Source organism: Meles meles, chromosome 19 (assembly GCF_922984935.1).
Source record: "Meles meles chromosome 19, mMelMel3.1 paternal haplotype, whole genome shotgun sequence".
NCBI lineage: Eukaryota > Metazoa > Chordata > Mammalia > Carnivora > Mustelidae > Meles > Meles meles.
In genome coordinates, this window is record NC_060084.1 from 50,929,646 (window position 1) to 50,957,267 (window position 27,622).

At 45.8% G+C, this 27,622-nt stretch overlaps 1 protein-coding gene across 8 annotated transcripts; it reads left to right on the forward strand.

The window, feature by feature from the left end:
* On the forward strand, window positions 1-26,687 carry ZNF114 (zinc finger protein 114). 8 transcript variants are annotated; one of them, XM_045987824.1, is made up of 5 exons: window positions 13,832-13,885; window positions 19,037-19,263; window positions 19,699-19,786; window positions 23,247-23,373; window positions 25,352-26,687. In XM_045987824.1, the coding sequence occupies exons 3-5, from the start codon at window positions 19,784-19,786 to the stop codon at window positions 26,353-26,355; spliced, it is 1,134 nt and encodes a 377-aa protein (XP_045843780.1). In that variant the 5' UTR covers window positions 13,832-13,885; window positions 19,037-19,263; window positions 19,699-19,783; the 3' UTR covers window positions 26,356-26,687. The 8 variants fall into 8 exon arrangements, with proteins under 8 accessions (XP_045843784.1, XP_045843780.1, XP_045843777.1 ...); XM_045987828.1 differs by lacking the exons at window positions 13,832-13,885; window positions 19,037-19,263 and adding an exon at window positions 1-115; XM_045987821.1 differs by lacking the exon at window positions 13,832-13,885 and having other exon boundaries at window positions 18,987-19,263.
* Window positions 26,688-27,622: the final 935 nt, after the last annotated feature.

The following is a 27,622-nucleotide window of genomic DNA, read 5'->3' on the forward strand; positions in this document are numbered from 1 at the left end:
CCAGGGTGCAGAACGGAGAAGGTGGGTCTGTTGGCTCTGACATCCCCAGGCTGCTCTAGGTTCTGTTCCTTTGGAGAAGGAGGACCCCAAAGGGAAGGGACGGAGGCTGAATCAGGTGAGAAGTAGCAAACCTCCCCTTGTTAAATGAAGAAATCCTGCCTCCTGTTACTTATAACCTAATGCTCTCCCAGGGAGACATGTGGTTACTGTCATTCTATTTTATTTTATTTTTAAGACTTTATTTTTAAGTAATCTCTACTCCCAACGTGGGGCATGAACTCACAACCTGGAGATCAAGAGTTACCTGCTCTAGGGGCTGAGCCAGACAAGCCCCCCACTGATATTCAAAGGCAAATGTTTCTATAATAATGATTTTTACATTAATGTTTATGCTGGTGATATTCATAATTTTGAATTGTGCATGTAATACTATAATTATAACAAGGAAAGTCTATTTTTTAAATTTTTTAAAAGATTTTATTTATTGGGGCGCCTGGGTGGCTCAGTGGGTTAAGCCTCTGCCTTCAGCTCAGGCCATGATCTCAGGGTCCTGGGATCAAGCCCCACATCGGGCTCTCTGCTCAGCAGGGAGCCTGCTTCCCCCTTTCTCTCTGCCTACTTGTGATCTCTCTCTCTCTCTGTCAAATAAATAAATAAAATCTTAAAAAAAAAAAGATTTTATTTATTTATTTAACAGACAGAGATCACAAGTAGGCAGAGAGGCAGGTAGAGAGAGATTGGGGAAAGCAGGCTCCCCGCTGAGCAGAGAGCCCGATGGATGTGGTGCTCCATCCCAGGACTCTGGGATCATGACCTGATCTGAAGGCAGAGGCTTTAACCCACTGAGCCACCCAGGCACCCCTAGGTAAACTCCTATTTAAATTTAAATGTATAGGGGCACCTGGCTGGCTCAGTCCCTAGAACTTGGGACTCTAGATGTCGGAATCAAGAGTTCAAGCCCCATGTTGGGTGCAGAGATTGCTTAAATAAATAAATAAATCTTGTTTAAAACATTGAAAAATATATATAGGATTTTGATACCATGGCTTGACTAACTTTGTCAAGCAAAGTTTTCTTTTTTTTAAAAAGATTTTATTTATTTATTTGACAGACAGCAAGAGAGGGAACACAAGCAGGGGGAGTGGGAGAGGGAGAAGCTGGCTCCCCACTGAGTAGGGAGCCCAATGTGGGGCTCGATCCCAGAACACTGGGATCGTGACCTGAGCCGAAGGCAGACACTTAATGACTGAGCCACCCAGGTGCCCCAAGCAAAGTTTTCTTATATGTAAAATGGAGATAAAATTTCAGCGTTGGCTAGGATCTGGATTTCATTGTCTTAGTAACAATCACTTTTTTTTAAATGTATGTTTATATAATTTCTGTACCTGGCATGGGGGATCGAACTCACAACCCTGCGGTCCAAGGGTCAAGGGCGTGATGGCTCCGCCAGCTAAGCCAGCCAGGCACCCATACACCGGTCTCACTTTACTCTCCAACTACACAGCCTCAGCAGCTTTGGCCTCGATTTCTTTCTGTGCCGATAATGATACTACGTCAATTATCACCCTGTCTTGCTTGCAGATGAAAACTGCATTTTATTGTAAGCGGTGTTTAGATTATCATCATATTTTCTCGGGCCAATTTGGTGTATGACAGACATCTTTAAAGTGTAGTTGAAAGGCGTGTAGAATCTAGGTAGTATCAGTCACTTAAGTGTTTGCATTCAGCTCAGGTCATGATCTGATCCCAGGGTTCTTGGATCGAGCCCTATGTTGGGCTCCTTGCTCAGCGGGGTGCCTGCTTCTCCCTCTCCCCTGCCCCATCCCCTCGACCAATACAATCTTTTTAAAAATGAAAAATAAATTTTAGAATAGAAGAATAGGGGCACCTGTGTGCCTCAGTCGTTAGGTGTCTGCTTTCCGACTGGGTCACGATCCCAGGATCGCCGGATCGACCCCGCTTAGGGCTCTCTTCTTGTCGGGAAGCCTGTTTCTCCCTCTCCCATGCCTCCTGCTTGTGTTCCCTCTCTCGCTGTCTCTCTCTCTCTCTGCCAAATAAATAAAATCTTTAAAAATAAAATAGAAGAATGTAGGGTACCATTGTGAGGTTGGCCAGTGACCAGTGTGACAAAGGATTGCGCAGAGAGAGGAGCAACAAACAGGGCCGAATCGGTTCACTCTCCCAGGGAGGAATGGGGCCGGGCATCCAGAGAAATATCAGCCAAGTTCCTGTCAGGCTGGGCCCTTGAAGGGGTTTGAAGTACGTGAGAGGGTTGCCTCTGCACCCACAGAAGTCTTGGATTGAGCAGGAGGTAGTCGGTGTTCGAGGGGCTCTGTCTGGGATGTGGGTTGTGGTCTCACTAGAGAAGAAAGTGTTTTGGAGTTGGTGCCTACTTTCCAACAATGTGGGGCACCGCCGAGACCACCAGAAACAAGAGAGTCCAGGGCCAAGTGCAGACACTTGGGAGTTTTGCTTGTAAGTGTGGCTGGGGAGCGGGAAGGGCGGTGCTTTGAATAGATTCCATTCAATGGTCATATCGGCTTCAGTGCAAAAGACCCCTAAATTTGCATGTTACAATTTTCCTTTTATTAAAAAAAAAAGTACATATGTTTGTCGCCTTGTGCTTTCTGTTTTCGGGGTAAACAAAATGAAATCTTTATTTTTCCCAACTGACTTTCATTGTACATTAATTGGACAGTATCGTGTGTGTGTCACTACTGATACATTTTGATTTGTTTCTACCATATATTTTATGATTTCTATTTTGCCTTATTTTAGAATTCTTTCTTTACCCTTTCTTTTTTCAATTTTTTTAAAAAATATTTTTTTTATTTATTTGATAGACAGAGATCACAAGTAGGCAGAGAGGCAGGCAGAGAGAGAGGGAGAAGCAGGCTCCCTGCGGAGCAGAGAGCCTGATGCGGGCTGGATTCCAAAACCCTGAGATCATATGACCTGAACCACCCAGGCACCCCAGTATGGGAATGTTTAAACCACAAAAACTGGAAACTACCCAAAGGTCCTTCAGTGGCTGAATGGGTAAACTCTAGTACGTTACTCAGAATAAACAGTAATGAAGTTTTCAAGCAGTCATGCATATGGCAAATCTCACATGCCTCCTACCCAGAGGAAAAAACCGTGTCTCAAAAGCCTTTGCGTTGTGGTACTGCGTTTAGGACACGTTCTAGCAAAACTGGGGAGATAGAGAATAGATGAGTGGTTGCCTGGAGTTAGGACTGAAGATGGCCACAAGGGGGCAACCCAAGAAAACGTTTCCACTGCATCAGAGCCCCTCCTACCTTCTGTCTGGCAGTGGCTTTGAAACTGCATTGTGAAAACTCAGAGCTGTATCCTCAAAAGCATGAATTTTATTAAATGTAAATTTTATGGGTTTTTTTTTTTCATTTTATTTTTAAGTGATATCTACACCCAACGTGGGGCTTGAACTCCCAACCCAGAGATCAAGAGTCTGGAGCTCCTGTGACAGCCAGCCAGGCATCCCTAAATGTAAATTTTAAAGCAAACTTTAAATAGGAAGTCCAGAACTGTTGAAAGTGACATAATACAGCTGATTCATGGACTCTTGATTATTTTTATGATTATCTCAAATTCGAATTTGTCTTTTGGCCGTCTCCCAAAAGAGTCAAGAACTTAGTAACATAATCTTAATTCAGTGGTTCCCGAGGTTGTCCACAAAGAAACACTTGAACAGACCCATTAATCAGTCACTCCCCATACATCCCTCCTCCAGCCCCTGGCAATCGCTAATCTGCTTTCCATCTCTATGGTTTGCTTCTTCTGGACATTGATGACTGGTTTCTTTCCCTTAGCATAATGTTTTCGGGATTCATACATGTGGAAGGACATAGCAATACTTCATTCCTTTTTCGGGCTGAATAATATTCCATTGTATCGATAAGCACATTGTGTTTACCCATTCGTGGATCTTTGGGTTTTTTCTACCTTTTGGCTTTCTACCTTCATAGTCCTACTATGAACATTCATGTACAAGCTTTTCTATGAAGACCTGTTTCAGTTCCTGTGGGTATGTACCTAAGAGTAGAATTGCTGAGTCATGGAAATTCTGTTTAACTTGGGGTTTTGGTGGTTTTTTAGATTTCCTCCTCCCACTCCTGCAAACTTATAAAGAGAGATGGGGTGGGGAGGGGCAGAGGGAGAGGGAGGGAGAGAGAGTTTTAAGCATGCTCCATGCCCAGGAAAAGCCCAATGTGGGCTTTACATGTATGGATCCCAGGACCCTCGAGATCATGGCCTGAGCTGAAATCAAGAGTCAGTTGCTTAACCAGCTGAACCACCCAGGTGGTCCATAGATTTCTTTTTTTTTTAAATCGTATTTATTTATTTGTCAGAGAGAGAGAGAGAGCACAAGCAAGGGGAGCAGCAGGCAGGGGAGAGGGAGAAGCAGACTCCCCGCTGAATGAGGGTACTGATGCGGGGCTCGATCCCAGGACTCTGAGATCATGACTGAGCCGAAGGCAGATGCTTAACCGACCAAGCCACCCACATGTCCCCATAGACTTCTTTTTTAAAGTAATGTCCATACTCAATGTGGGGCTTGAACTTAAAACTCCTGAGATCAAGAGTTGTGTGCTCTACCCACTAAGGCAGCTGGGTGCCTCTCCATTTAACTTTTTAAGGAAACCTGGGGAGTGAGTTTCTTGGGATCCTAGGAATTTTTCAAAGGTGACGCCAACGTGAGGGCAAGATTTGGATTAGCTGTCCTAGGACACATTCTGATCAGATTTTAACATGCAACCCTCCTAATTAATCACACAGTTGGTAGAGGAGATCTCCACATTATCCCGCAGGGCATTTGAGAAATATGCTTTGGTGTTTCTTACAGTAGGATTCACCATTTGGAGAAAGTCAATGGGAACCCAAACTGGGGTGATAATATCCAAGATTGTGGATGGTTTTCAAATGTCCAAATCACCCACAGGACATATCAGAGATACGTTAGCGATTGTGTTAGCGATCCCCATAGTGAGGTTCAGATTTTGGAAAAGTTAGAAAAAATGATCATCGTCAGTGACTTCGTTTATGAATGATACATTTCTTCACATGACTGCCAAGGTCCCTGCTTGGTGGCCAACTCATCCTTCCCAGCAGAGAGCAGCGTCAGATATTAACTCCCCAGGACTGGTCTGCAGGAGGCATGGAGGGCGAGGTGATGTGTCCGTCCTGACCTTGCACATCTGGGAATCATGGTGTCCTCCCATTTGGTCTGAACACTTTTGTAGCTGGAGTTTGGCTACAGGTACAGTAGGACCACATGAAGGGGTCTTGGCCGATGCCTAGAAAGCCTCCCACCCTCTGTGAACTACTCAAATACTGATGTCCCAAGAACTACTTTTCTCTGGGAACTGGCTTTCCATTTCACATCGGAAATAACCACTCAGAATGTTATCCTCCAGGATTGCCTGGCTGGCTCCGTCGGTGGAGCACGTGACTCTTGATCTCAGGGTTGTAAGTTCAAGCCCCACGTTGGGCATACAGATTACTATAAAATGTTTTTTTAGAAAAGGAGGAGAAGAAGAAGAACAAGAATGTTGTCCTCTGATTCCAGGCAAGGGCCATAATCTGAATCCTGAAGATGATGAGCATTTCAAAGCAAAGATGAAAGAAATGCCTGTTTCACTCAAAAATATCATTAGAATCAGTGAGACGGGTAAGATACTATACCATCTTCTCTTTTTTAATTATCTTTAGAAAGGTTTATGTATTCCAGCAGAGAGAGAGCACAAGCAGGGAGAGTGGCAGAGGGAGAGGGAGAGGGAGAAGCAGGCTCCCTGCTGGACAGGGAACTGGACTTGGGACTCGATTCTAGGACCTTGGGATCTACTTTGGAGAGAGCTGATGGGTCCATAATCAAAGGAACGAGACTGATACAAAGCGAAGGTCAAGCAAAGCTTTATTTCACACCAAGCATCGAGAATCAAACCAACCGGGTCGGGGTCATCCTCTCTGTAAGAGAGGCCGACCTCTTACAGAGAGGATAACCCCTCCCTGCCTCACAGACTAACTTTTATAGAGCAAAGGCCACGTGGTTGAGCCTGGCCACACACAGGTGGCCAGTGAGATTGTAACGCACAGAGAAAGCTGCACAGTCATGCTAGGTCACACACAGGTGGCCAATTGAGTTACAGTTCACCCCATAGTAGACATTTGAACTAGCCTATCCCCTTGGTCAGAATTGGCGCCCAAAATGGGGGGCCCACACTTTTTGGTAGCTAGGGAAACAGTATGCACGCCCCACTGATTGGATGTCTCTACCTGGCCAGACCCGCCCTTGTATTTGGGCTGGTTTCCCAGACTTGCCTGGGACTGTTACCTGGGACTGGTTTCCTGGACTTGATTTTAAGTAAGTCCCCTTGGGGGGGGGGAGGGCAGGGTCAATTTAAGTTTTACTGCATAAACAACAAAATGGCTGTTCAACCGGGATGGAGCCGCTCTGGCTAAAAAGGCCCTTACAAACCCAAGCAAGAAAATGTGCCTGGTAACCAGGGACCAATTTGGAGTTCTAGATCATTCCATCTTATTGCAGTGCTTCTCGCCAGAAAATACTATTCACATCTTATCTAAATAATTGGATTTTTACCATCAAGAAAAATTCCTTTGTTCTTGAGTATATATTTGCCTCCAAGTTTCCATTATAAAACAGTGTTCTTTGGCCTCATGTCAGTAGTATGGCAGATTTGTTGAACAGTGAATTTCTGGGAATTTATACTTTGGAGAGTAAGAACGTCAGAGAGAGTTGGAATTACCAATTTATTCGAGTGACTGGGGGGCAAAAAGTTGAGTGCCGAGACAGATTGGATCTTGGAACAATTTTGCTGTGATCCCCCTATGCCTGTATTTGGCCATGGTGTTGGGACTGGGATCATGAGGGAAATCCCAGCTAATTCTTTTTTTTTTTTTTTTTTGAGGATCTAGTGTCAGACCCGATGCCAGAAACATCACGTGTGGAGGTAAAATCTAACTGGGAAGTAGATGTCATCTTTTGTGATGAGTTAAGAAAGTCAGAAAATTGAAAAAAGCAAAAACAAAACAAAACAAACCTCTGTCACCATCACATAATCAAAAACAGGAGTCAAGATTGTATCTAGAATAGTGCTGTCCGATAGAATTTTCTACAGATGAAGGGGTGCCTGGGTGGCTCAGGGGGTTAAGCCGCTGCCTTCGGCTCAGGTCATGATCTCAGGGTCCTGGGATCGAGTCCCGCATCGGGCTCTCTGCTCAGGAGGGAACCTGCTTCCTCCTCTCTCTCTCTGCCTGCCTCTCTGCCTGCTTGTGATCTCGCTCTCTGTCAAAGAAATAAATAAAATCTTTAAAAAAAAAAAAGAATTTTCTACAGATGAAGAAGTGCCCCATCGTGCTGGGACTGGTTTCCCCGACTTGCTTTTAAGTAAATCCAGTGCAGAAGCCACGCGCCAGCTGTTGCTAGTGAGCACTTGAAATATGACTAGTGTAATTGAGAAACTTGAATTTAAATTCAAGTTTAAACTTGCACCTGGGTGGCTCAGTCGTTAAGCGTTAGGCATCTGCCTTCCGCTCAGGTCACGTCCTGGGATCCAGCCCCGCATCGGGCTCCCTGCTCAGTGGGGAGGCTGCTTCTCCCTCTCCCACTCCCCCTGCTTGTGTTCTCTGTGTGTGTCAAATAAATAAAATTTAAAAAAGAAAAGAAAAAGAAAGAAAATGCTGTTGGAGCAGCTGCCTTCCCCCAGAGTTTGTGTAGAGAGAATCACCTGTGAGAATTTTTCAAATGCACATTTACTTTCCTTGGCATTTTAGCTACTCCCTGTCTCTGTTGGTTTTTTCTTCTGTGAAGACAGATAAATGCTTCGTGCATTTGGAAGATACACGCCTGCAGATCTATCATGGACTTGACCCATCATCGGAATCATCCACATGAGAACAAATTCGCCTTTGCTTTCTGATGAGGCCCCGATTTTCTCTCTCTCCTGTGTGACCCACAGGCCCTGGTTTTTCTCCCACTCACGTTCCTGGCTCACTTTTTGTCGATCCTGCATTTCTCAATCTTTATGTAAATGTAATTAAAGCATTTAATAGAAATGTCTTTGGAGTTCAGTACCATGTTTCGGTAGCCAGAATAATGGCCCTTCAGAGGTGCCCATGCCCTGATCCCCAAAACCTGCGGATCTGTCCCCACACATGGCAAAAGGGATGGGTGGCTGAAATGATTAAAATGAAGACTTTGAGAGGGAAGGTTATCCTCCATTTTCTGAGCGGATCCGTGGGATCTCCAGGGTCTGTGTAAATTCGAGAAAGAAGCAGGAGTGTTGGTCACAGACGTCACGGTGGAAGCAATGGTGGAAAGATTCACTTTCAAGATGGAGAAGGGGCCATAACCAGGGAATCCAAGCAGCCTCTAGGCGTAGGGAAGGGCGAGGAAAGGAAACAGATTCTCCCCGGGTGAAAGTTCCAACCCTCTGACCACGGGGTTGGTTCCCCTGGCAACCATGCGCAGCCATCTGGGCTTTCTGGCAGTCGCCTCATTAGCATAACAAAAACACATTTATCAGCCTTATGGGAAATTCCAAGGATTTTTAGAAGCTCTGTGTCCCACAGGATAGAAGGCTGCTGTAGATCAGTTCGATATGATTTCAAATCCCACTTGTTTATGACAAAAATGAAATCGTCGTCCCCCCCCCCATTTTTTATAAGCTCCAGGCCCAAAGTGGGACTTGAACTCATGACCCTGAGACCAAGAGTCAAGGTGCTGTACCAACTGAGCCAGCCAGGGGTCCCCCAAAATGAATGAAATTGTTCTTAAGAGTAAAATCGTCGTAAAAAAAAAAAAAAAAAAAAAGAGTAAAATCGTCGTGGCTGGACTGAGTGGCTCAGTGGGTTAAGTGACTGCCTTAGGTTCAGGTCCTGATCCCAGGTCCTGGGATCCAGCCCTGCGTAGGGCTCCCTGCTTAGTGGGTGGGGAACCTGTTTCTCCCTCTCCCTCTGCCTGCCACTCCCCTGCTTGTGCCCTCTCTCTCTGTATCGAATAAATAAAATCTTAAAAAAAAAAAAAAGTAAAGTCATTTTGCTCGAAGAGTGAAGGACAGGATGTGGTCATGTCATCCGTTGTCACTGGGAAGCTCTCTGTAGCTTAGCTTCTGAGGAAATCCGCCAGAGGCTTTATCAATAAAAATGTAAAAGCCACTGGTGACCGGGGACATTTAGATCAGTGGAAACTGTTGCATCTGGGCAAGGAGACTGTTCGCTCTAAGTAGCTAGCTAGGACTCTGTGGACCTTCGGACGATTAGCTCCTGCCAAGGTCAAGGCAACTCGGTTCCCAACAGGTGGAAACGGAACAGCGCCTCCCAAAGGCTGTCCGCGCAGGTGCTAGCAAGAGAGCGCTCTGGCGTCAGGGAACTTTGGCTTTTGTCGTGGCAGCTGGACGTCAGCTCACCAGAGTACAACGGGTATAAAAATACACCTCAACTGAACGACTTTATTCCCGTTCATCTCCCCTTGCCTGGAACTAGTGTGATTGATCTGCCATTGGTTCAGACTGTCTTATTTCTTTATTGGCTTCCCGGAGACATTAACCTATATGCTGTTGGCTTTCGAACTTACTAGGATTTCTCGCAGTGACCCTGTGTTAAATAAATTGCTGGCAAAGACGAAGTCAATCTCCGAGCATTAGTTTGCCTCCCGAAACAAAACAAAGACCGCACGTCTATTTCTTATATATTTTTTAAAGATTTTTTATTAATTTTTTGAGAGAGAGCACAAAGAGAAGGAGAGGGAGAAGACGACTCCCTGCGGAGCAGAGAGCCCGATGTGGGGCTTGATCCCAGAATCCCGAGATCATGACCAGAGCTGAAGGCTGATGCTCAACCGACTGAGCTACCCAGGTACCCGCCTCCCAACTCCTTGTTCAATAAAACTTAGCCCTCCCGCATGCATAAAGCAAGATCAATTAATGTAGATATGAAAAGACCCTGCTTTGGAATGTCTGGATAGAGGAAAATCCTTAACTGCCTTGGGGGAACTTCTGGCTTCTTTTATTCTGCATTTTATTTTCAAAGTGGGTCACTTTCAAATCAAGGAGGCCTTAGGATGATACAAAGTCATTTTCCGTTTCTTAAGTGTCATTAAGGAACAGAGTTACCAGATCTGTGGTGTTTGTGTTTTCTTGCACCGTCTTCCCACAATGAGGAGGAAAGACTTCTCTTCCCTCTTAGGTTTGATGTAGGAAAGACGTTAGGGTTCAAAGCCGATGGCCCAGAAAGAATTCTTGAGGTGTGTTTAGTGCAAAAAGGTGATTTTATTAAAGCACAGGGACAGGACCCTTGGGCAGAAGGAGCTGCACTGGGGACAGGAGTAGCCCATTATATACTTTCAAGCTGGAAGGGAGTTGGGGATACTGTAAGTCTCTAAGGAATTTTGGAAGCAAGATTTCCAGGACCTTGATGAGGGCTACCCATTGTTGGGAAACGGTCTTTTATTACCGTCTAATAAAACCTTAGTCATGAGACCCTTCAGATGTACATCGGTGGGCCATGTGCTTGGGGGATATGTGCAAATGTGTATCTTAGGGGTAGAGATAAAGGAAGTTTCTAAAGGAATTTTTACATGTTAAAGTAGACTTTAAGGATCCTGGGGGTCAGGCTAAGATTGTCCTTTGCCCTTACCGAAGTGTTAACATCAAGGTAGCTGAGTTTCTAGAAGAATGTCACTCTGCCTGTTTCAAGGACTTGTCAGGCTATAGGTAGTGGGGAAGTTTAATATTTCTTTTGCCTTTCTTTCCCACATCAGGTTAAGCACCAGGGGCCTGCAAATTAAATGACAAAAGACAGATACATGGGAGAAAAGGCACACAGTTTTTATTAATAGTTCTGTGCTCGGAAAGAAGTGAAACTTGAGCAGTAGGAAAGAGGGTTTGGACCTTAAGGGAGAAGACCTAGTGAGGGAGGGGACTAGGAAATGCCCCCCCCAATGGAAGATATGGGCTCTTTTAGTAAAGTCAGTTTATGCAAATTAGTCTTTGTGTTGACTCCCCCACCTTCCACAATAAGAGTCCTTTTCCTCTCCCTGGTACAGAGCTGGGGGCGGGGGAGCACTGGGGGTAGAAGTACCTTCCCCAAAGAGAAATTTATGGTTTGCTTTCAGTCATTTAAGGGAAGGAGAGAGCTCTCTTCTTGCATCAACCCATTCTTGATTGCCTTCAGCTCAAAATAATCCTTACCCCAAAGTGACGTATTCTGGAGTGGCATTTCCATTTTCTCCCCCACCTTTTTGGAGATATTACTGACATATAATATTGGTAGGTTTAAGGTGTACAACGTAATTGATGCTGGGCGGTTGAGTTCAACAGTCAAGAAAGAATTCTGGCTCAGTTGGTGGAGCGGGGACTCGAGCTCAAGGTTGTAATTTCAAGCCCCATGATGGAGGTAGAGATTACTCAAAATTAAATCCTAAAAAAAAAAAAAGAAAGAAAAAATTCTTGAGATATTTTATGGTACAAAAAGGTGCTTTTATTATAGCCTGGGGATAGGACCTGTGGGCAGAAACTGCACGTGGGGAGCAGTTGGGTGGCTCAGTCGGTTAAGCGGCTGCCTTCAGCAGATCTCAGGGTCCTGGGATTGAGCCCCACATCCGACTCCTTGCTCCTTAGGAAGCCTGCTTCTTTCTCTGCCTGTTCTGCCACTCTCCGTGCTTCTGCCCTCTCTCTGACAAATAAGTAAATAAAATTTTAAAAAAAGAAAGAAAGAAAGAAACTGCGTGAGGCTGTTAAGGTGGGAATGATTATATATTCTTGAGTTGGGGGTGGGCAGGTAGAGGTCACAAGAGTCTCTAAAGGAACTTCCCTTTATTAAAGAAGTCTTACAGGGTCCTGGAGGCCTGGGGATTGTCAAGGTCAGGTTGCTTTCCCTCTCCAGCCAAGCATTTACATTAAGGCCTTCACGAGTTCCTCGAGGACTGTCCTATTCAACCTGCCTCCAATATTTATCTGTGGGATTTAATTTTATCTGCATTTCTCTTCCCTTCATTCTCCTCATCATCATGATTTTTTAGGGAAGGAAAAATTCCTCCTCCATCCTTCAAGGCCTTCCAGCTGGACTAAGAATTAAATTTACATGAGACAGATGAACAAGAAAACAGATTTGTGTTATGGGTTCACAAAAAGCCCATAATGAAACTGAGACCTAGAGAAATGACCAAGGCAAGCAGTTTCTATACTTTTTTTAAGCAAGGAGACCATACATTCGTGAGGAATTTATAGGATAAGGAAAATAGGTGTTTGGGAGTTTTGATTCAGAAGAAATTTGTTCTTTGGGGGGTTTTGGTTTTTGTTGTTTGGGTTTTTTGGTTTTGTTTTTGTTTTTTTAAGATTTTATTTATTTATTTGACAGACAGAGATCACAAGTAGGCAGAGAGGCAAGCAGAGAGAGGGAAAGGGAAGCAGGTCCCCGCGGAGCAGAGAGCCCGATGTAAGGCTCGATCCCAGGACCCTGAGATCATGACCTGAGCCGAAGGCAGAGGCTTAACGCAATGAGCCACCCAGGCACCCCTGTTGTTTGTTTTTTAAAGATTTTATTTATTTTACAGAGAAAGAGAGAGAGCACACAAGCAGAGGGAGTAGCAGGCACAGGGAGAGGGAGAAGCAGGCTCCCCGCCCGATCCAGGACTCAATCCTGGGATGGTGTAATCATGACCTGAGCCTAAGGCAGACATTTAACCGACTGAGCCACCCAAGCGCCCCATGGCACAAATTCTGTGGAAGGAATTTGAAGTGGAATTAGGGCCAAGGTAGACCAGGAGAAAAGGAACAGATTTTATTTTTACATTGTTCTGGCTTTAAAGTCTGGATCCTGCATAAGGATGTCTTTTTACATCTTAGTGCCAGAACGGAAACTTTCAAATGGGAGATTTATTTCCAACTTTCAGCAGGACAGAGGAGGGTCTGAGTGTCCTTGCATTGGCTGTTTCTTTTCTTTTCTTTTTTTTTTAGGATTTTTATTTATTTATTTGAGAGAGAGAAATCACAAGTAGGCAGAGAGGCAGGCAGAGAGAGAGGGGGAAGCAGTTTCCTTGCTGAGCAGAAAGCCTGATGCGGGCTTCGATTCCAGGACCCTGGGGTCATGACCTGAGCCAAAGGCAGAGCCTGAACCCACTGAGCCACCCAGGCGCCCCGTAGTGGCTGTTTCTTAACCAACAGACCTGACCGCCTCGCTTGCTCAGTTAGTAGAGTGTGTGGCTCTTGATCTCAGGGTCGTGAGTTCAAGCCCCACAATGTGTGTAGAGACTACATGAAAAAATAAATAAATAAGCTTAAAAGAAATAGGGGCACCTGGAGGGCTCAGTCAATTAAGTGTCTGCCTTGGGCTCAGGTCATGATGTTGGGTCCTGGGATCGAGCCCTGAGTTGGGCTCCCTGTTCAGTGGAAAGCTTGCTTCTCCCTCTGCCCCTCCCCTGGCTTATGCTCTCCATCTCTCTAGAATAAAGAGATAAAATCTTTTTTAAAAGATAACTTTAAAAATAAATTAAATAATCAATATACCAAAGTGGCACATTTTGGGGTTGTCTGCCCTTTGCCCCTACAATTTGGTAGACACATATATTGCAAAATGATTATGGGGGAAGCAAATCCTGATCCTTGTGCACTAACACTGTGCTGGGTGACTGACGTTAGTCTTCTAGGACATCGCAAGTGACCTCCAGGGGGAATCTGGAAGAGGAAGAACCAGGAAACCAGTTTAGCAAGGCACGCTAGCAATCATTTTAACATAACAATCTTGGCTGGAAAATGTACAATTTCATGAAGTGCGGTTATTTTTCTTTTTTAGGAAACTCTCCACCCAACGTGGGGCTCATACTCAGGACCCCCACGGAGCCCACCAGGTGCTACAGGGGTAGTTTTTTGGGTTGGTTTTTTTTTGTTTTGTTTTGGTTTTTGGTTTTTGGTTTTTTAGAGTATTTGGAGCACAAAGTGGGGGCTTGAACGTAGGACCCTGAAATCAATACCGTGAGCGGAGATCAAGTCAGATGCTTAACTCTAGGAGCCACTGGGGTCACCCCTCTAGGGATAGAGTATTTCTGAAATACTTTATGCATTTTCTGAAAATGCATAAAGGGAAACCTCACTAAAATGGAGTCAGGTGGCCAGAAGGGGGAGCTCTTGCGCTGCCCTAAAGACTTAACCTGCAGGTAGTTTATTTGGGGGAAAAGTTGAACAGAGGGAACAAATGAGGGGGCACTGGGGAAAATGAAATAGGAAAAGGGGGGAAGCCAAGCCAAGGCTAGAATATCAAACTGGTTCCGTCTTTAAACAGCAGTGCAATAGCAATTCTGGACATCTTTTGAGGAACCACCTAGAACGTACACTGAAGGGCCCCAGCAGAGGGCAAATGGCTGCGGCTTTTTCCTCACTGGTTTCCGTCATCCCTCAGTCAGATGATGCTGAGAGCCTGACACCTTCCCACATTCTGGTTTGCACACACAACAGCGTTAATGGCCACACGGGCTCCCCCAGGATTGCTTGCTGCAGCAGCAGAGAAAGTCTCCAGTGATGCGTGGGATGAAAATCATCTTTAGAACTAATTTTTTATTCGTTTTTATGAATAATCTCCGATTATACACAGCTGAAGTAAAGAGCAAAGACCTAGAGGGTTGGTAAGGGAAGAAAATCCAAAATGATGCGGGATATACAAAAGAAGAGGAAAAGGGGGCTGGTTCAGTCAGTGGAGTATCTGACTCTCGATCTCAGGGTTGTGATTTGGAGCCCCAGGTTGGGTGTACAGAGATTACTTAAAAATAAACTATTAGGGGTGCCTGGGTGGCTCAGTGGGTTAAGCCTCTGCCTTCAGCTCAGGTCATGATCTCAGGGTTCTGGGATCGAGCCCCGCATCAGGCTCTCTGCTCAGTGGGGAGCCTGCTTCCTCCTCTCTCTCTGCCTGCCTCTCTGCCTACTTGTGATCTCTCTCTGTCAAATAAATAAATAAAATCTTAAAAAAAAATAAAATAAACTATTTTTTTAAATCTTGGCTGTATTGGGGAGGGAGCTAAGGAGTGCCTCTTACCTTTAAAGGAATAAAAATTGTAGTGACAGCTGAATTCCCAATAAAAAGATCAGACCACAGAGAAAGTACAGAGTGATGTCTTGAAAGTGTGAAGGAGAAAGTACCAACCCAGCATTCTATACGCAGTAAAAATATCCCTAAGAATAAGAAGGAAATGGACCATTTTGAGGCAAGAATTTTAGAGAATTTCTCACCAGCTGCCTTACGCTAAGGGAAAAAGAAAAGAAAAGAAAAAGAATGCAGATGGAAGCAAAGATGCAGAAAGGACCAAAGACACAAAGAGAAGAATAAATATCAAGGGAAATTTAAATTAATGTTGGTTGTATAAAACAACAAGGATAACATCATATAGGATTTAAAATGCAAACTGTTCCAAAACACATAACATGAGTAGGCCCATAAATTGTGAGGAAGTAAGCGAATTTAAATTCTAAGGTCTTTACATTATCTTTGATGTAATAAAACTATAATTATATACTAGATATTTATGTCAAGAATGTATTTTCTGGGGCACCTGGCTGGCTCAGTCAGTGGGGTGTGTGACTCTTGATCTTGGGATTGTGAGTTCAGGCCCTGAGTGTTGGTTGTAGAGATTACTTAAAAATAAAATCCTTAAAAAAAATGTATTTTGAGATCTCTAGGGTAACTGAAAAAAAATTTGAAGATTGAATAATTTAGAGAGGGATTATAAAATAATCCAAGATTTGGCAAGAAAGTAAAAAAAGGAACACTGGACATTAAGGAGAAAATATAAATTAAATTGTAAAATGGCAGATTTAAGTTCAGTTATATCAGTAATTACATTAAATATAAATGGATTGACTCCAATTCAAAGACAAAGTTTTTCAGATGGGATTTTTAAGATTCAGGTATTAAAAAATAAAAATAAAAATAAAAATTCACTTACTACAGAGCTTATAGAAATATGCTTTAAATATAATGATACTGAAGAGTGGGAAGCAGAAGTCTTAAAATAAATTATAACATAAAAACTACTAACTTAAAGGGGCGCCTGGGTGACTCAGTCATTAAGCATCTGCCTTCAGCTCAGGTCATGATCCCAGGGTACTGGGATCAAGCCCCACATGGGCTCCATGCTCAGCAGGAAGCCTGCTTCTCCCTCTCCCACTTCCCCTGCTTATGTTCCCTGTCTCTGTGTCTCTCTGTCAAATAATAAATAAAATCTTTTTTAAAAGGCGGGGGGGGGCACCTGGGTGGCTCAGTGGGTTAAAGCCTCTGCCTTCGGCTCAGGTCATGATCCCAGAGTCCTGGGATAGAGCCCCGCATCAGGCGCTCTGCTCCGCAGGGAGCCTGCTTCCTCCTCTCTCTCTGCCTGCCTCTCTGCCTAGTTGTGATTTCTCTCTGTCAAATAAATAAAATATCAAAAAAAAAAAGGAAATGCAATGCTTTCCCACATTTCCAAGGCAATTAAAAACAACAACAACAACAACACTAACTTAAAAAAAAAAAACTGGTGTATTTGTACACCCACTTTTTTCTTAATTTTTTTTAAGATATTATTTATTCATTTGAGAAAGAGAGGACAAGCAAGGAGAGGGGCGAGGGAGAGGGAAAAGCAGACTCCCCAATGAGCAGGGAGCCCAATCTGGGGCTTATTCCAGGACCTGGAGATCATGACCAGAGCCGAAGGCAGACGCTTAACCATCTGAGCCCCCCAGGCGCCCCTCTTAAGACTTTTTTTTAAAGCAATCTCTACACCCAACCTGAGGATCTAAATCACAGCCTCGAGATCAGGAGTCCCATGCTCCACAAACTGAACCAGCCAGATGCCCCTGGACACCCATGTTTATAGCATAATGCACAAAAGTCCAAAGGGGAAAACAACCCATATATCTATGAACAGATGAAGGGATAAACCAATGTGGTGTAATCTTACAGTGGAATATTATTCACCAATAAAAAAGAAGCAAAGCATGGATACCACGACATGGATGAACCTTGAAAACATTAAATAAAATGGGGCGCCTGGTGGTTCAGTGGGTTAAGCCTCTGCCTTCAGCTCGGGTCATGATCTTGGGGTCCTGGGATCGAGCCCTGCATCGGGCTCTCTGCTTGGCGGGGAGCCTGCTTCCCTCTCTCTCTCTGCCTGCCTCTCTGCCTACTTGTGATCTCTGTCTGTCAAATAAATAAATAAAATCTTTAAAAAATAAAAAATAAATAAAATAAAATAAAAAGTAAAATAAAATTGGGCTAAGTGACTGATGTCAGCCTTCCGTGACCCTCTCAAGTGACCTCAAGGAAGAATCAAAACCAGAAAAATAAACAACAGTTAAACAGAGTCAGGCAAGCAGCACTTTTAAACAATCAGATAAAAAACATAATGTATTAAGATGACCTGAGGGTCTTTCTCGTGTCTCAATGGAAATCGGTAAACCTTAATTTTTTTTTTTAGATTTTATTTATTTGACAGAGAGAGATCACAAGTAGACAGAGAGGCAGGCCAAGAGAGAGGAAGGGAAGCAGGCTCCCCGCTGAGCAGAAAGCCCGATGCGGGACTCGATCACAGGACCCTGAGATCATGACCTGAGCCGAAGGCAGTGGCTCAACCCACTGAGCCACCCAGGCGCCCAGTAAACCTTAATTTTAACAACTGTAACAAGTTATACCTTGTGATGCTCAAGTACTTAGAGAAAGGCCTGCAAGCAGATACCCCTCTCCTTCTGTAGATATAATCCCCGGCAGCTAACAAGCTTTGGAGGACCTCTTCAGAGCAATCAGAAAGACTCCTTCCCAGGCTGTGGGGAATAAAGGTGTGTTTTCTTGCAGTTGGCAGGACTTGGTGTTTAATAGATACAGACCTGTCATTTGGAAAGAGAAAAACGTTCTGCAGTCAGACAGGGGGGATGTTTGCCCATCGGTGGGAATGGGCTTAATGCCACTGAACTAGACCCTTAAAATAGTGCAAAGGTTCATGCGTTATGTATATTTTATCACAACAAAAACTGATCGTAGTTTAGGTGGGGGTGGAGGGAGAGAGACGAAGAGACAGAGCGCAGAGGAGTCTTAGGACCGTGAAAATACTCGGTGTGAATTCACAGTGATGGATTAGATGTCATTACACATTTGTCCAGATCCATAGAGTGTACACCGCGGACAGTGAACCCCAAGGCAAACTATGGGCTTTGGCTGATTACTCTGTGTAAGCTCATCTCTGATTTAAAAAAAAAAGGCATCCTGGAGAGTAATGTTGATAAGGAAGGAGACCATGTTTGGGGCGGGGGAGATACAGGAAATCTCTGTACCGCCTAAGTTTTATTGTAAACCTAATACTGCTTTAAAAATAATGAAGTTTTTTTTTTAAACGAGTTTAGGGGGTACCCAGCTGGCTCAGTCAGTGGAGTGCGTGGGACTGTTGATCTCTCTTGATCTGTGGGGGGGGGGGTGAATTCGAGCCCCACCTTGGGCGTAGAGATTATTTTTTGAAAAACGAGTTTAGGGGGCGCCTGGGTGGCTCAGTGGGTTAAAAGCCTCTGCCTTCGGCTCAGGTAATGATCCCAGGCTCCTGGGATCGAGCCCCAGCATGGGGCTCTCCGCTCAGCAGGGAGCCTGCTTCCCTCTCTCTCTCTGCCTGCCTCTCTGCCTACTTGTGATTCCTGACTGTCAAATAAATAAATAAAACCTTTAAAAAAAAAAAGAAAAGAAAAACGAGTTTAGGTATATATTAGTATTAGACAATGAAAGCTTTAGAGTAGAATGGCATGACTAGAAATGAGAAATTTCAGACAAATTTAATTGATTTCATGGACTTTTGGTGGCTCCCTGCCCTTCTTTCCTAGAGTCAGAGGAAGGGGCTGGGCTGGCCTCAGTCTTTGGGGAAGGGGCGGAGGGCGAGGACTGGAGGGTGGAGGGGAGGTGACAGGGTGGCGGGGGGGAGGGGCATGTAAATCAGGTCTTGTCGGGCCCGTCCAGAATAAATTCTCCAATTGAGGTTAAACGCTTTATTCCACCGAAGGGCTTCGCAGGGCGCCTGAAGGTTGCGTGACTCCGGATCCAGGCGTTTGGACAGCAGCGAGGGGACCTGGGTCGGGACCTTCGCCGGCTGAATTTTAGGCAGCTGTTTTCTTTCGCCGGAATTTGGGATCGGAGGTCGCTGGTTCAATCCCAGTAACGGTCAGAATAGTATTTTCGGAGGACTGTTCGTGCAAACCTGCAGGTTATCCGTCAGCCAGCGCTCACCGGGTGGGGAAGGTTGCAAAAGGAAAAGGCGGGGGGGGCGTTAAGAGGGAAACCGGGGACCCTTCCACCACACTGTCCTTTTCCAGCTCTGAGAAGTCCTCCTTTCGCTGGGAAGTGGTTCTCATTTCCGGGCGCCCCCAAGGACCAGAAGTGGCTGGGGAGAAAGTTCTGCGGGACCCCGGGGTGGGGGTGGGGGAGTCCCAGGGCCCGGCAGAGATGCAGGTCCCGGGATCCCCTTCCTGTGGCTCCTCCTCCCCCCGCCCCTACCCAATCCCTCAAACCATCCATTTTGAGGAGGGGGTCCGGAAGCAGGTACAAAGGGCCTGGACAGGACGAGTCTCTGTCGTCGATCCTTCTTGGGGTGGGGGTGGGGGGGACGTTGTTTTATTTTATTTGTTTCTTTAGTTATTTTTACAGTCCCATTCCTCTGGTCCGCAGCCCTGCAACCCTCTGCCTCGTACAGGTGGAACGAGCCCTTGGGCTGCGCTGCCGGCGGGACGGTCCCGAAGCCGGTGCTGCTGAGATGGTGAGTGTGCGCGGTTGTCGCGGAGTCCACGCTGCTGGGGGAACCGGGTCGGGTTAGCCGGTTGGGGAGCCGTTGTCCGGGGAAGCCCGATTCTCTCCGTCCGGGAGGAGAGAGGAGGCCGAGAGTGGCCCAGGCGTCGAATCCTAAATGCGCCTTTCACCTTGCCCCAGGGGGCATTCCCTGGCCGGAGCAGGAGGCCACCCGCCTGCGTCGGAGGTGGGGCTGCCGCGGGGCGGGGTGGGGGGTTGTTGTTTGGATCCTTGTAAGTCCTGGAGTCCGTTGCGATTAGGGCGGGCTGAAAAATTCTGGGCACAGTCAGATGGAGGGGATGGCCATTGGGATTCTCTTCTGGGGAAAGGGTTGCCGGATTTGAGTAGGGTCCGGGAGCACGTTCTTCCTTTTTGGGGAACTGAGATCTCGGTAGAGGGCATTTATAAAAGGCCAAGGTGAAAGGAGTTCCAGGGGAGTGGTCAGGATCAACCCCACCTGGTCTCAACAAGTTGCCTGTTTGTCCTTCACCGACTCCAGGAAGGTCTGTTTCCTGGGAAGCTCCGGCAGCGGTGGGAACAGGTTTCATCGGCCCCATATGGATGTTTCCCTTCTACCTGCTTACCTGAGCCCACCCAGAACGATGAATTCTGTTGGTTTTGTTTTTTGCTTTTCCCACTGTTCCAAACCCCAGGGTGTCTGAGATCACCAGGGACTCACCCGGAGCCCCAGTTATAAGGGTTTGTTGCAAGGACAGAGAGACAGAGATCCACCCCAGAGAGGAAGCTTGCAAATGAAGGGATGGAGACATTCATTCCTTACAGGATCGAGAGGTGCGGGCGGGGAGGGGGGTGGGAGGCAGGGGGGAGGGTGGAATTCAGGGTCAATGTAACTGCATGCTGACTTAGATAGGCTCAGGCTGAACTGTGTGCAAAGGAATGATCTGGACCGGGCTGTCCTTGGAAACTACAAGGTCACATAGAGGTGGAATGTTGTGTGCCAAACCCCTTATCTGAAGGTCTGCCCAGAATTGCAGTTGGAGGCTGCCTCCCGGTCCCATTGACTCAGGACTCCCTCCAGGCAAGAGTGGGATGTTCTTTTCTTACTGATAGGATGTCAAACAGCAGCATTTTTGAGGGCTGTGATTTTTTAGGGAACAAAGTTTATCGGTGAGTTCGCAAACAAGAAAGGGGGGATGGGGAAGAGTCCTTTTGACTTTGCTGCTGGTTTCCTCCGGGTCTGATCCCTTCACCTGATGAGTGGCAGGGCGGGTTTGCAGCCTGGCGTTCACCGTGACGGGGCTGCATGTAATCTCCAGTTTGCCCCGACACTTAATAACTTTGTCATACTGAGGGTCGTGTTTCTGTTTGTTTTGTGAAGCCCCGAGTTCACGTGAACCCCGGAGTACTGAATGCGAGGGGGATCTTGGGGACCCCACATAAATGTTTGACATTTTGCAGCCGAAGTAGGATGGATGTCTATTTCTTAAGAAATGGATTCGGTATATATTTTTTAAAGATTTTCTTTCTTTATTTGTGGGAGAGATTGAGAGAGAGACAGAGAGAGCACAAGCAGGGGGAGTGACAGAGGCAGAGGGAGGAGCAGACTCCCCCTACCCAGCAGGGAGCCCGATGCGGGGCTCTATCCAGGACCCCAGGATCATGACCTGAGCCAAAGTCAGACGCTTAACTGACTGAGCCACCCAAGCGCCCCAGAATCAGTGTATTTAAGAAGATGTGGGTACTCCAGTTCCAACAGAGAGAACACTCTGACATCTGGCACATTGTTTGCACCCCTAGGGAATTTTGAAATATGAAAGCCATTAATTAAATCTCTCCAGTAGAAGGAATTTTTATTTTAGTTGGAAAAGATAACTTCAAGGTTTAAAAAAAAAAAAGGCCAACCTCATCAATTGCATTGTAAATTATCTAATTGTAGGTTGCGTTTCACTTGATAATGTATTTCTGGAATATGTAATATATCAGCGTGTTTAAAAAATTGCAGGTTGGTTGGGGTAGACCTTGAAGGCTTCCTGCATCTACCCTGGTTCGCTCTGTTCGAGGCTCCTGCCTGCCCAGAAGCAGCCACTTTTGTAGATCCTTGCCTGTCTTTGCGGGGTTCCTCATTTTTCCTTTAATTCATGAAAATGAGAAAATGAGCTCCTTGTGCACTCTTCTGCAGCTAGTGTTACAGATTTAAAAAGGCTCAGGTGACCGAATGTCGTATAGGGGTCTTCGGAGACCGACGAGGGTGTTTGATTCTATGAAAACATTACTGCTAATGTTTCTCAGCGTGGTAATGTTGCGGCCACATTTTATTTTATTATTTTTTAAGATTTTTATTTATTTATTTATTTGACAGAGGGAGAGAGAGAGATCACAAGTAGGCAGAGAGACAGGCAGAGGGAGAAGCAGGCTCCCCGCCAAGCAGAGAGAGCCCGATGTGGGCCGGATCCCAGGACCCTGAGATCATGACCCAAGCCGAAGACAGAGGCTCAACCCACTGAGCCACCCAGGTGCCCTTCCGGCCACATTTTAAAATATTCCTCATGCTTTAGAGATAGGAAATGCACGTATTTAAGGATGCAATGCTATGATAGCTGGAGTTTTGTTGACAATAATGCAATCGGAGAAGGGCGGTGAAGGGGGATGGGCAGAGGTGGTGATGTGTGGGAACAGGTGTGGGAACAGGTGGATGGTGGGTAAGGGCTTGTTTGCATTTCGTTTTCCCTGTATTATGCGTGTTCACACTTTCCATGATTTTTTTAAAAGATTTTATTTATTTATTTAACACAGAGAGATCACTAGTAGACAGAGAGGCAGGCACAGAGAGAGAGAGGGAAGCAGGCTCCCTGCCGAGCAGAGAGCCCAATGCGGGACTCGATCCCAGGACCGAGACCATGACCCGAGCCGAAGGCAGCGGCCCAACCCACTGAGCCACCCAGGCGCCCCCACACTTTCCATGATTTAACAGCAAATGGTTAGACAGATCTTTTGTACTGCTAAGCTTTTTTTCCCCTCTATTTTTTTTAAAGATTTTATTTATTTATTTGACAGAGAGAGATCACAAGTAGATAGAGAGGCAGGCAGAGAGAGAGAGAGAGGGAAGCAGGCTCCCTGCTGAGCAGAGAGCCCGATGTGGGACTCGATCCCAGGATCCCGAGATCATGACCTGAGCCGAAGGCAGTGGCTTAACCCACTGAGCCACCCAGGCGCCCCTTTTTCCCCTCTATTTAAAGATTTTAAGCAATCTCTACACCCAATGTGGGGCTCCGACCCACAACCCCAAGATCAAGAGTCACACATTGCACTGACTGAGGTGCCCCCTCATGGTACCTCTTTCGCATCTTCAAACCGCCTTCTTTCCAAGTCTTTTCCCATTCACAGGTCCTGGGGGTTAGGACATTGGCATATCTTGGGAGGGGACGCATTTCAACTCATAACAGTGCCCCCAAATGGGTGTGTTGTTCTAGGACCCCGTGACCTTCACAGACGTGGCCGTGAATTTCACCAGGGAGGAGTGGGCCCTCCTGGACTCCAGGCAGAGAATTCTCTATAGAGACGTGATGCTGGAAAACTGCAGGAACCTGGCCTCTCTGGGTGAGCATCCCACCCTCCCAGACATGTTCGCGGCCAGGACAAATGCGAGTCAGACCCCCTCCTGGGTTCCCAGAGCCGTGCTGAGAAATGGGATGGGACTCGCTGAATAACCAAGACGGGGCCACTGCCCCCCAAGGAGTGGACATAGAGTTCACCCCATGAAACAGGAAATCTGTCCATTGCATTGCATTTTTATTCTCTTCCTGATTAACAGCCCTTGGGAGGTCCTTAGGTGGGTGAACATGGAGAACAGAGCGTTTCAGTGCATTCATTGTTGCCCCCTACTTACACTTACTTAGCTCCAGAACCCCTGCAGACCACAATGTGCACCCCTGTTTCATGGAGAGTGTTGGCCCTGCTCTCTTGAGCCATGCACTGTCCTGTTTCCCGTGACCGGGCATCTCAACTAGGCAAACCGAGTCTGGTCTTCCAAGTGGAGCAAGAAGCTGGTCTGGGAGTGGTGTGGGGGAATTTTAACCTTGTGCACCTGCCTGCTGGGCAGACATGAGTTCTTACGAGGAAGGATTTTACAATGTAGAAATGTTGATGAAGAATCCGTTTCATCCATGTGCAAAATAGCTGTGGCTCCTCAGAAAGTTAAATATAGAATTACCGTGTGACCCAGGAATTCCACTCCTTAGTATCTACCCAAGGGGTTGAAAGCAGATGTTCCAACAGATACAGGTGTGTTCATAGCAGCACAACCCACAGCAGCCACAGTGTGGGAATCAACCAGCTGTCCATCAACAGATGAATGGACAAACGAAATATAGTAAACAGGTTGCAATATGGACGAACCTCAACATGTTAAGTAAAAAAAGGCAGACACGGAAGACTATGTATTACCTGATTTCATTTATATGAAATATTTAGCATAGGCAAATCTATAGAAACAGAAAGCCAATTCCTGGTTACCAAGGGCTGGAGGGAAGAACAGGGAGTAGCCGCTTCATGGTCTAGTAGTTCTCCTTCTAGTAGTTCACCTTTTGGGGTGATGGAGATGTCCTGGAACTGAGTAGAGGTGCTCTTTGCACCACATGGCCAATGTCCTTGATGCCACTGAAGGGTACACTTTAAAATGGTTACTTTTATGCTAAGTGAATTTCATTGCAATTTTTTTTTTTATTTTTAAGATTTTATTTACTTATTTGAGAGACAGTACACAAGCTGGGGAGAGGCAGAGAGAGAGGGAGAAGCAGACTCCCCGCTGAGCAGGGAGCCCAATGTGGGGCTCGATCTCAGGACCCGGGATCATGACCTGAGGTGAAGGCAGATGCTTAACCGACTGAGCCACCCAGGGGCCCCGCCCCTTCATCTTTAAAATTACACATGGGCTCTGTCTTAGTCTGTTAGGGCTGCTATGACAGAACACCACGGCTTGGGTGACTTACACACAGACATTTCTCTCATGTTCTGGAGGCTGGAAAGTTCCAGGTCAAGGAGCCAGCAGGTTCATTCCCAGTGAGGTCTCTCTCCCTGGTTTGCAGATGGCCACCTTCTCATTGTGTCTTCACATGGTGGAGAGACCGTGAGCTCCATTTCCTGGCTCTTGTAAGGATGCTAGTCCCATCATGGGGGCTTCACTGTCCTAGCTCATCTCAACCCCATTACCTCCCAGAGGCCCCACCTGGAAATACCATCCCATGGAGGGTAGTTAGTGCTTCAATATAGGGTTTTGTAGGAGACACAAATTCAGTCCATGACAGACTCTTTGTCCCATTCTTGCCCACATGGCATTCCTGATTACGCTCTTAATCCCCACAGAACCCATCATCACCACGGTCAAGCTCCTGATGTGGCCCAAATCCCTGATGTCTTTCTGCTTCGCTTGCTTGGTCTTCCTTCCCTTTCACATCCCCCTCACTTATGCTGAGTGAATGTTTGAAAAGAAACCCACACGGGCGTTTGCTTGTTTTAGCATCTCTAACCTACCTTAACTGTCAACAAAGAACTTAACTTTTGTGTCCCTTTATTTCAGATTTGCTAACGCAACATCAAACCAAAAGCTCAACCCCTCAGCTGGACATTCTTGCTAAAAAGACACCTGTTGAAGCAAACAGAGTGTGCACCGTGAGCCATGCTTCCCGGCCGGCCCCATTGGAAAGAGACTGGAAATGCCACAAAACAGACAAACCACCCACGCAAAGGGAGCAAAAGTTGACGCGAGTTGCCACTGTACATGAAAAGGATGAGTCTCCGGTCAGAATCCGTGACTCTCATGATATGAGGGACGACTCTCTGCCTAGCTCATGGAGAGATTCTACAGGAAACCATATCCAGAAACATGGCTCAGATATTCTGAAACAAAATCTTGCCCTAACCAGTCATCGAAAGATCTACAGAAACAACAAAAATGATAGAGTCTTGCAGCAGAGTGTTGAGACGACCCCATCTGTAGGACATCAGATGGAGCCAGAGTCCAAAATATGGACTGACCTTCAGAACAATGTGCTTCAGACACATAATAATATCTGCAGGGGGGTGGACATCCATGAATGGGAGCCATTTGGAAAAACCTTTGAGGAAGACACTTCCCTTAGGTTATGCAAGACTCCCATGAAAGAGAAGACTTACGAGACTAATTCATGTGAAAACACCTTTCAAAATAGCTTGACCCATGATGTGCAGAGGCAACTCTATACAGCAGAGGCAAATCCTAAGAAGAATCAAGGTGAGAAAACCTCTGTCCACCTTGCAAATTCTGACTCACACAGGAAGACTAAGACCAGAGAGGGGAGATACATATGTCAAGATTGTAGGAAAAGTTACATGCATCTGTCATTCCTTATGAAACACATGGAAATTCACACCGGAGAGAAACCTTACGAATGCAAGACCTGTGGGAAAGCCTTTAGATATACCTTACACCTTAACAAACACTTAGAAAAGCACATTAGGAAGAAGCCCTATAAATGTGAGGCATGTGGTAAAGGCTTCACCAATTCTCACAGATTTAAAAACCATCTGAAAACTCACCGTTGAGGGATGCCTGGTCAGCTCAGTGGGGAGAGCGTGCGACTCTTGATCTCGGGGTTGTGAGTCTGAGCCCCACGTTGGGCGTAGAGATTGCTTAAATAAATAAATGAGCTTTAAGAATAAATAGATAAAAATTCACAGTTGAGGGGTCCTGTGAATGAAAGGAATGTGAGAAAAGCTTCATTAATTTTCTCAAAATATCAAGCACATAAGGACATGTTAAAGGAACTCAAGTCTTCCCTGAAGGATGAAAATGTGAGAATTCGGGGCGCTTGGGTGGCTCAGTGGTTTAAGCCGCTGCCTTCGGCTCAGGTCATGATCTCAGGGTCCTGGGGTCGAGCCCCACATCGGGCTCTCTGCTCAGCAGGGAGCCTGCTTCCTCCTCTCTCTCTCTGCCTGCCTCTCTGTCTACTTGTGATCTCTCTGTCAAATAAATAAATAAAATCTTAAAAAAAAAATAACGGAAATGTGAGAATTCGCACATTTACATATTCACATCTTGTGAAGGTAAGGTCTAGAAAGATTTTACACCTTCCAGCTTTATGACTTTTTCATTTTTTATTAACTAGTAATATTTTTTTAAGTAGACTCTGTGACCAGCATGGAGCCCAACATGGGGCTTGAACTCACGACCCTGAGATCAAGACCTGAGCTGAGATCAAGAGTCCCATGCTTAACGGACTGAGCCACCCGGGCACCCCCTTCTTTCACCTTCACTAGACATTTGTTCTCACATTGAAGAGAAATGCCATGAATCTAAGGAATGTGGAAAAGCCTTCAACATTGTCTCAACGTAATCCCAACATAGTCCTTGTAAGAACTCACACTGCAGAATAAGGAATGTGGGAAAGACCCCTTTGAACACTTACTCCTTAAGTTACAGCCGGAGAGGTACTGTGATTGTGATAGATAGAAGAAAGCCTTCTGTAAGATGAGTACATAGTTGGAGAGAAACACAGTAAATGTTAAGACTGCTGCTGTTACGTCATCTCATCCTTCAACTGGGACCAAAATTTGTGATTCTCCAGTTCTTCTTCTCTAATAAAATCCTACAGGATGATGAAAATCCCCCTCTGTGCTCTCACAACTCTGCCATGTGAATTTCAGTACGTCGCAGATTTGTTAGAATTTACATCCAGATGGTCTCTCCAACATGAACATCTGTTTAAACCTCATTTAATTCAGATTGGGGTGTAGTGTGCTCCATGATAAGGCTTTTTTTTTGGTCAGTTGGCTTTTACTGGTCATGATTTGACTGCTTTATGGTCAGAGG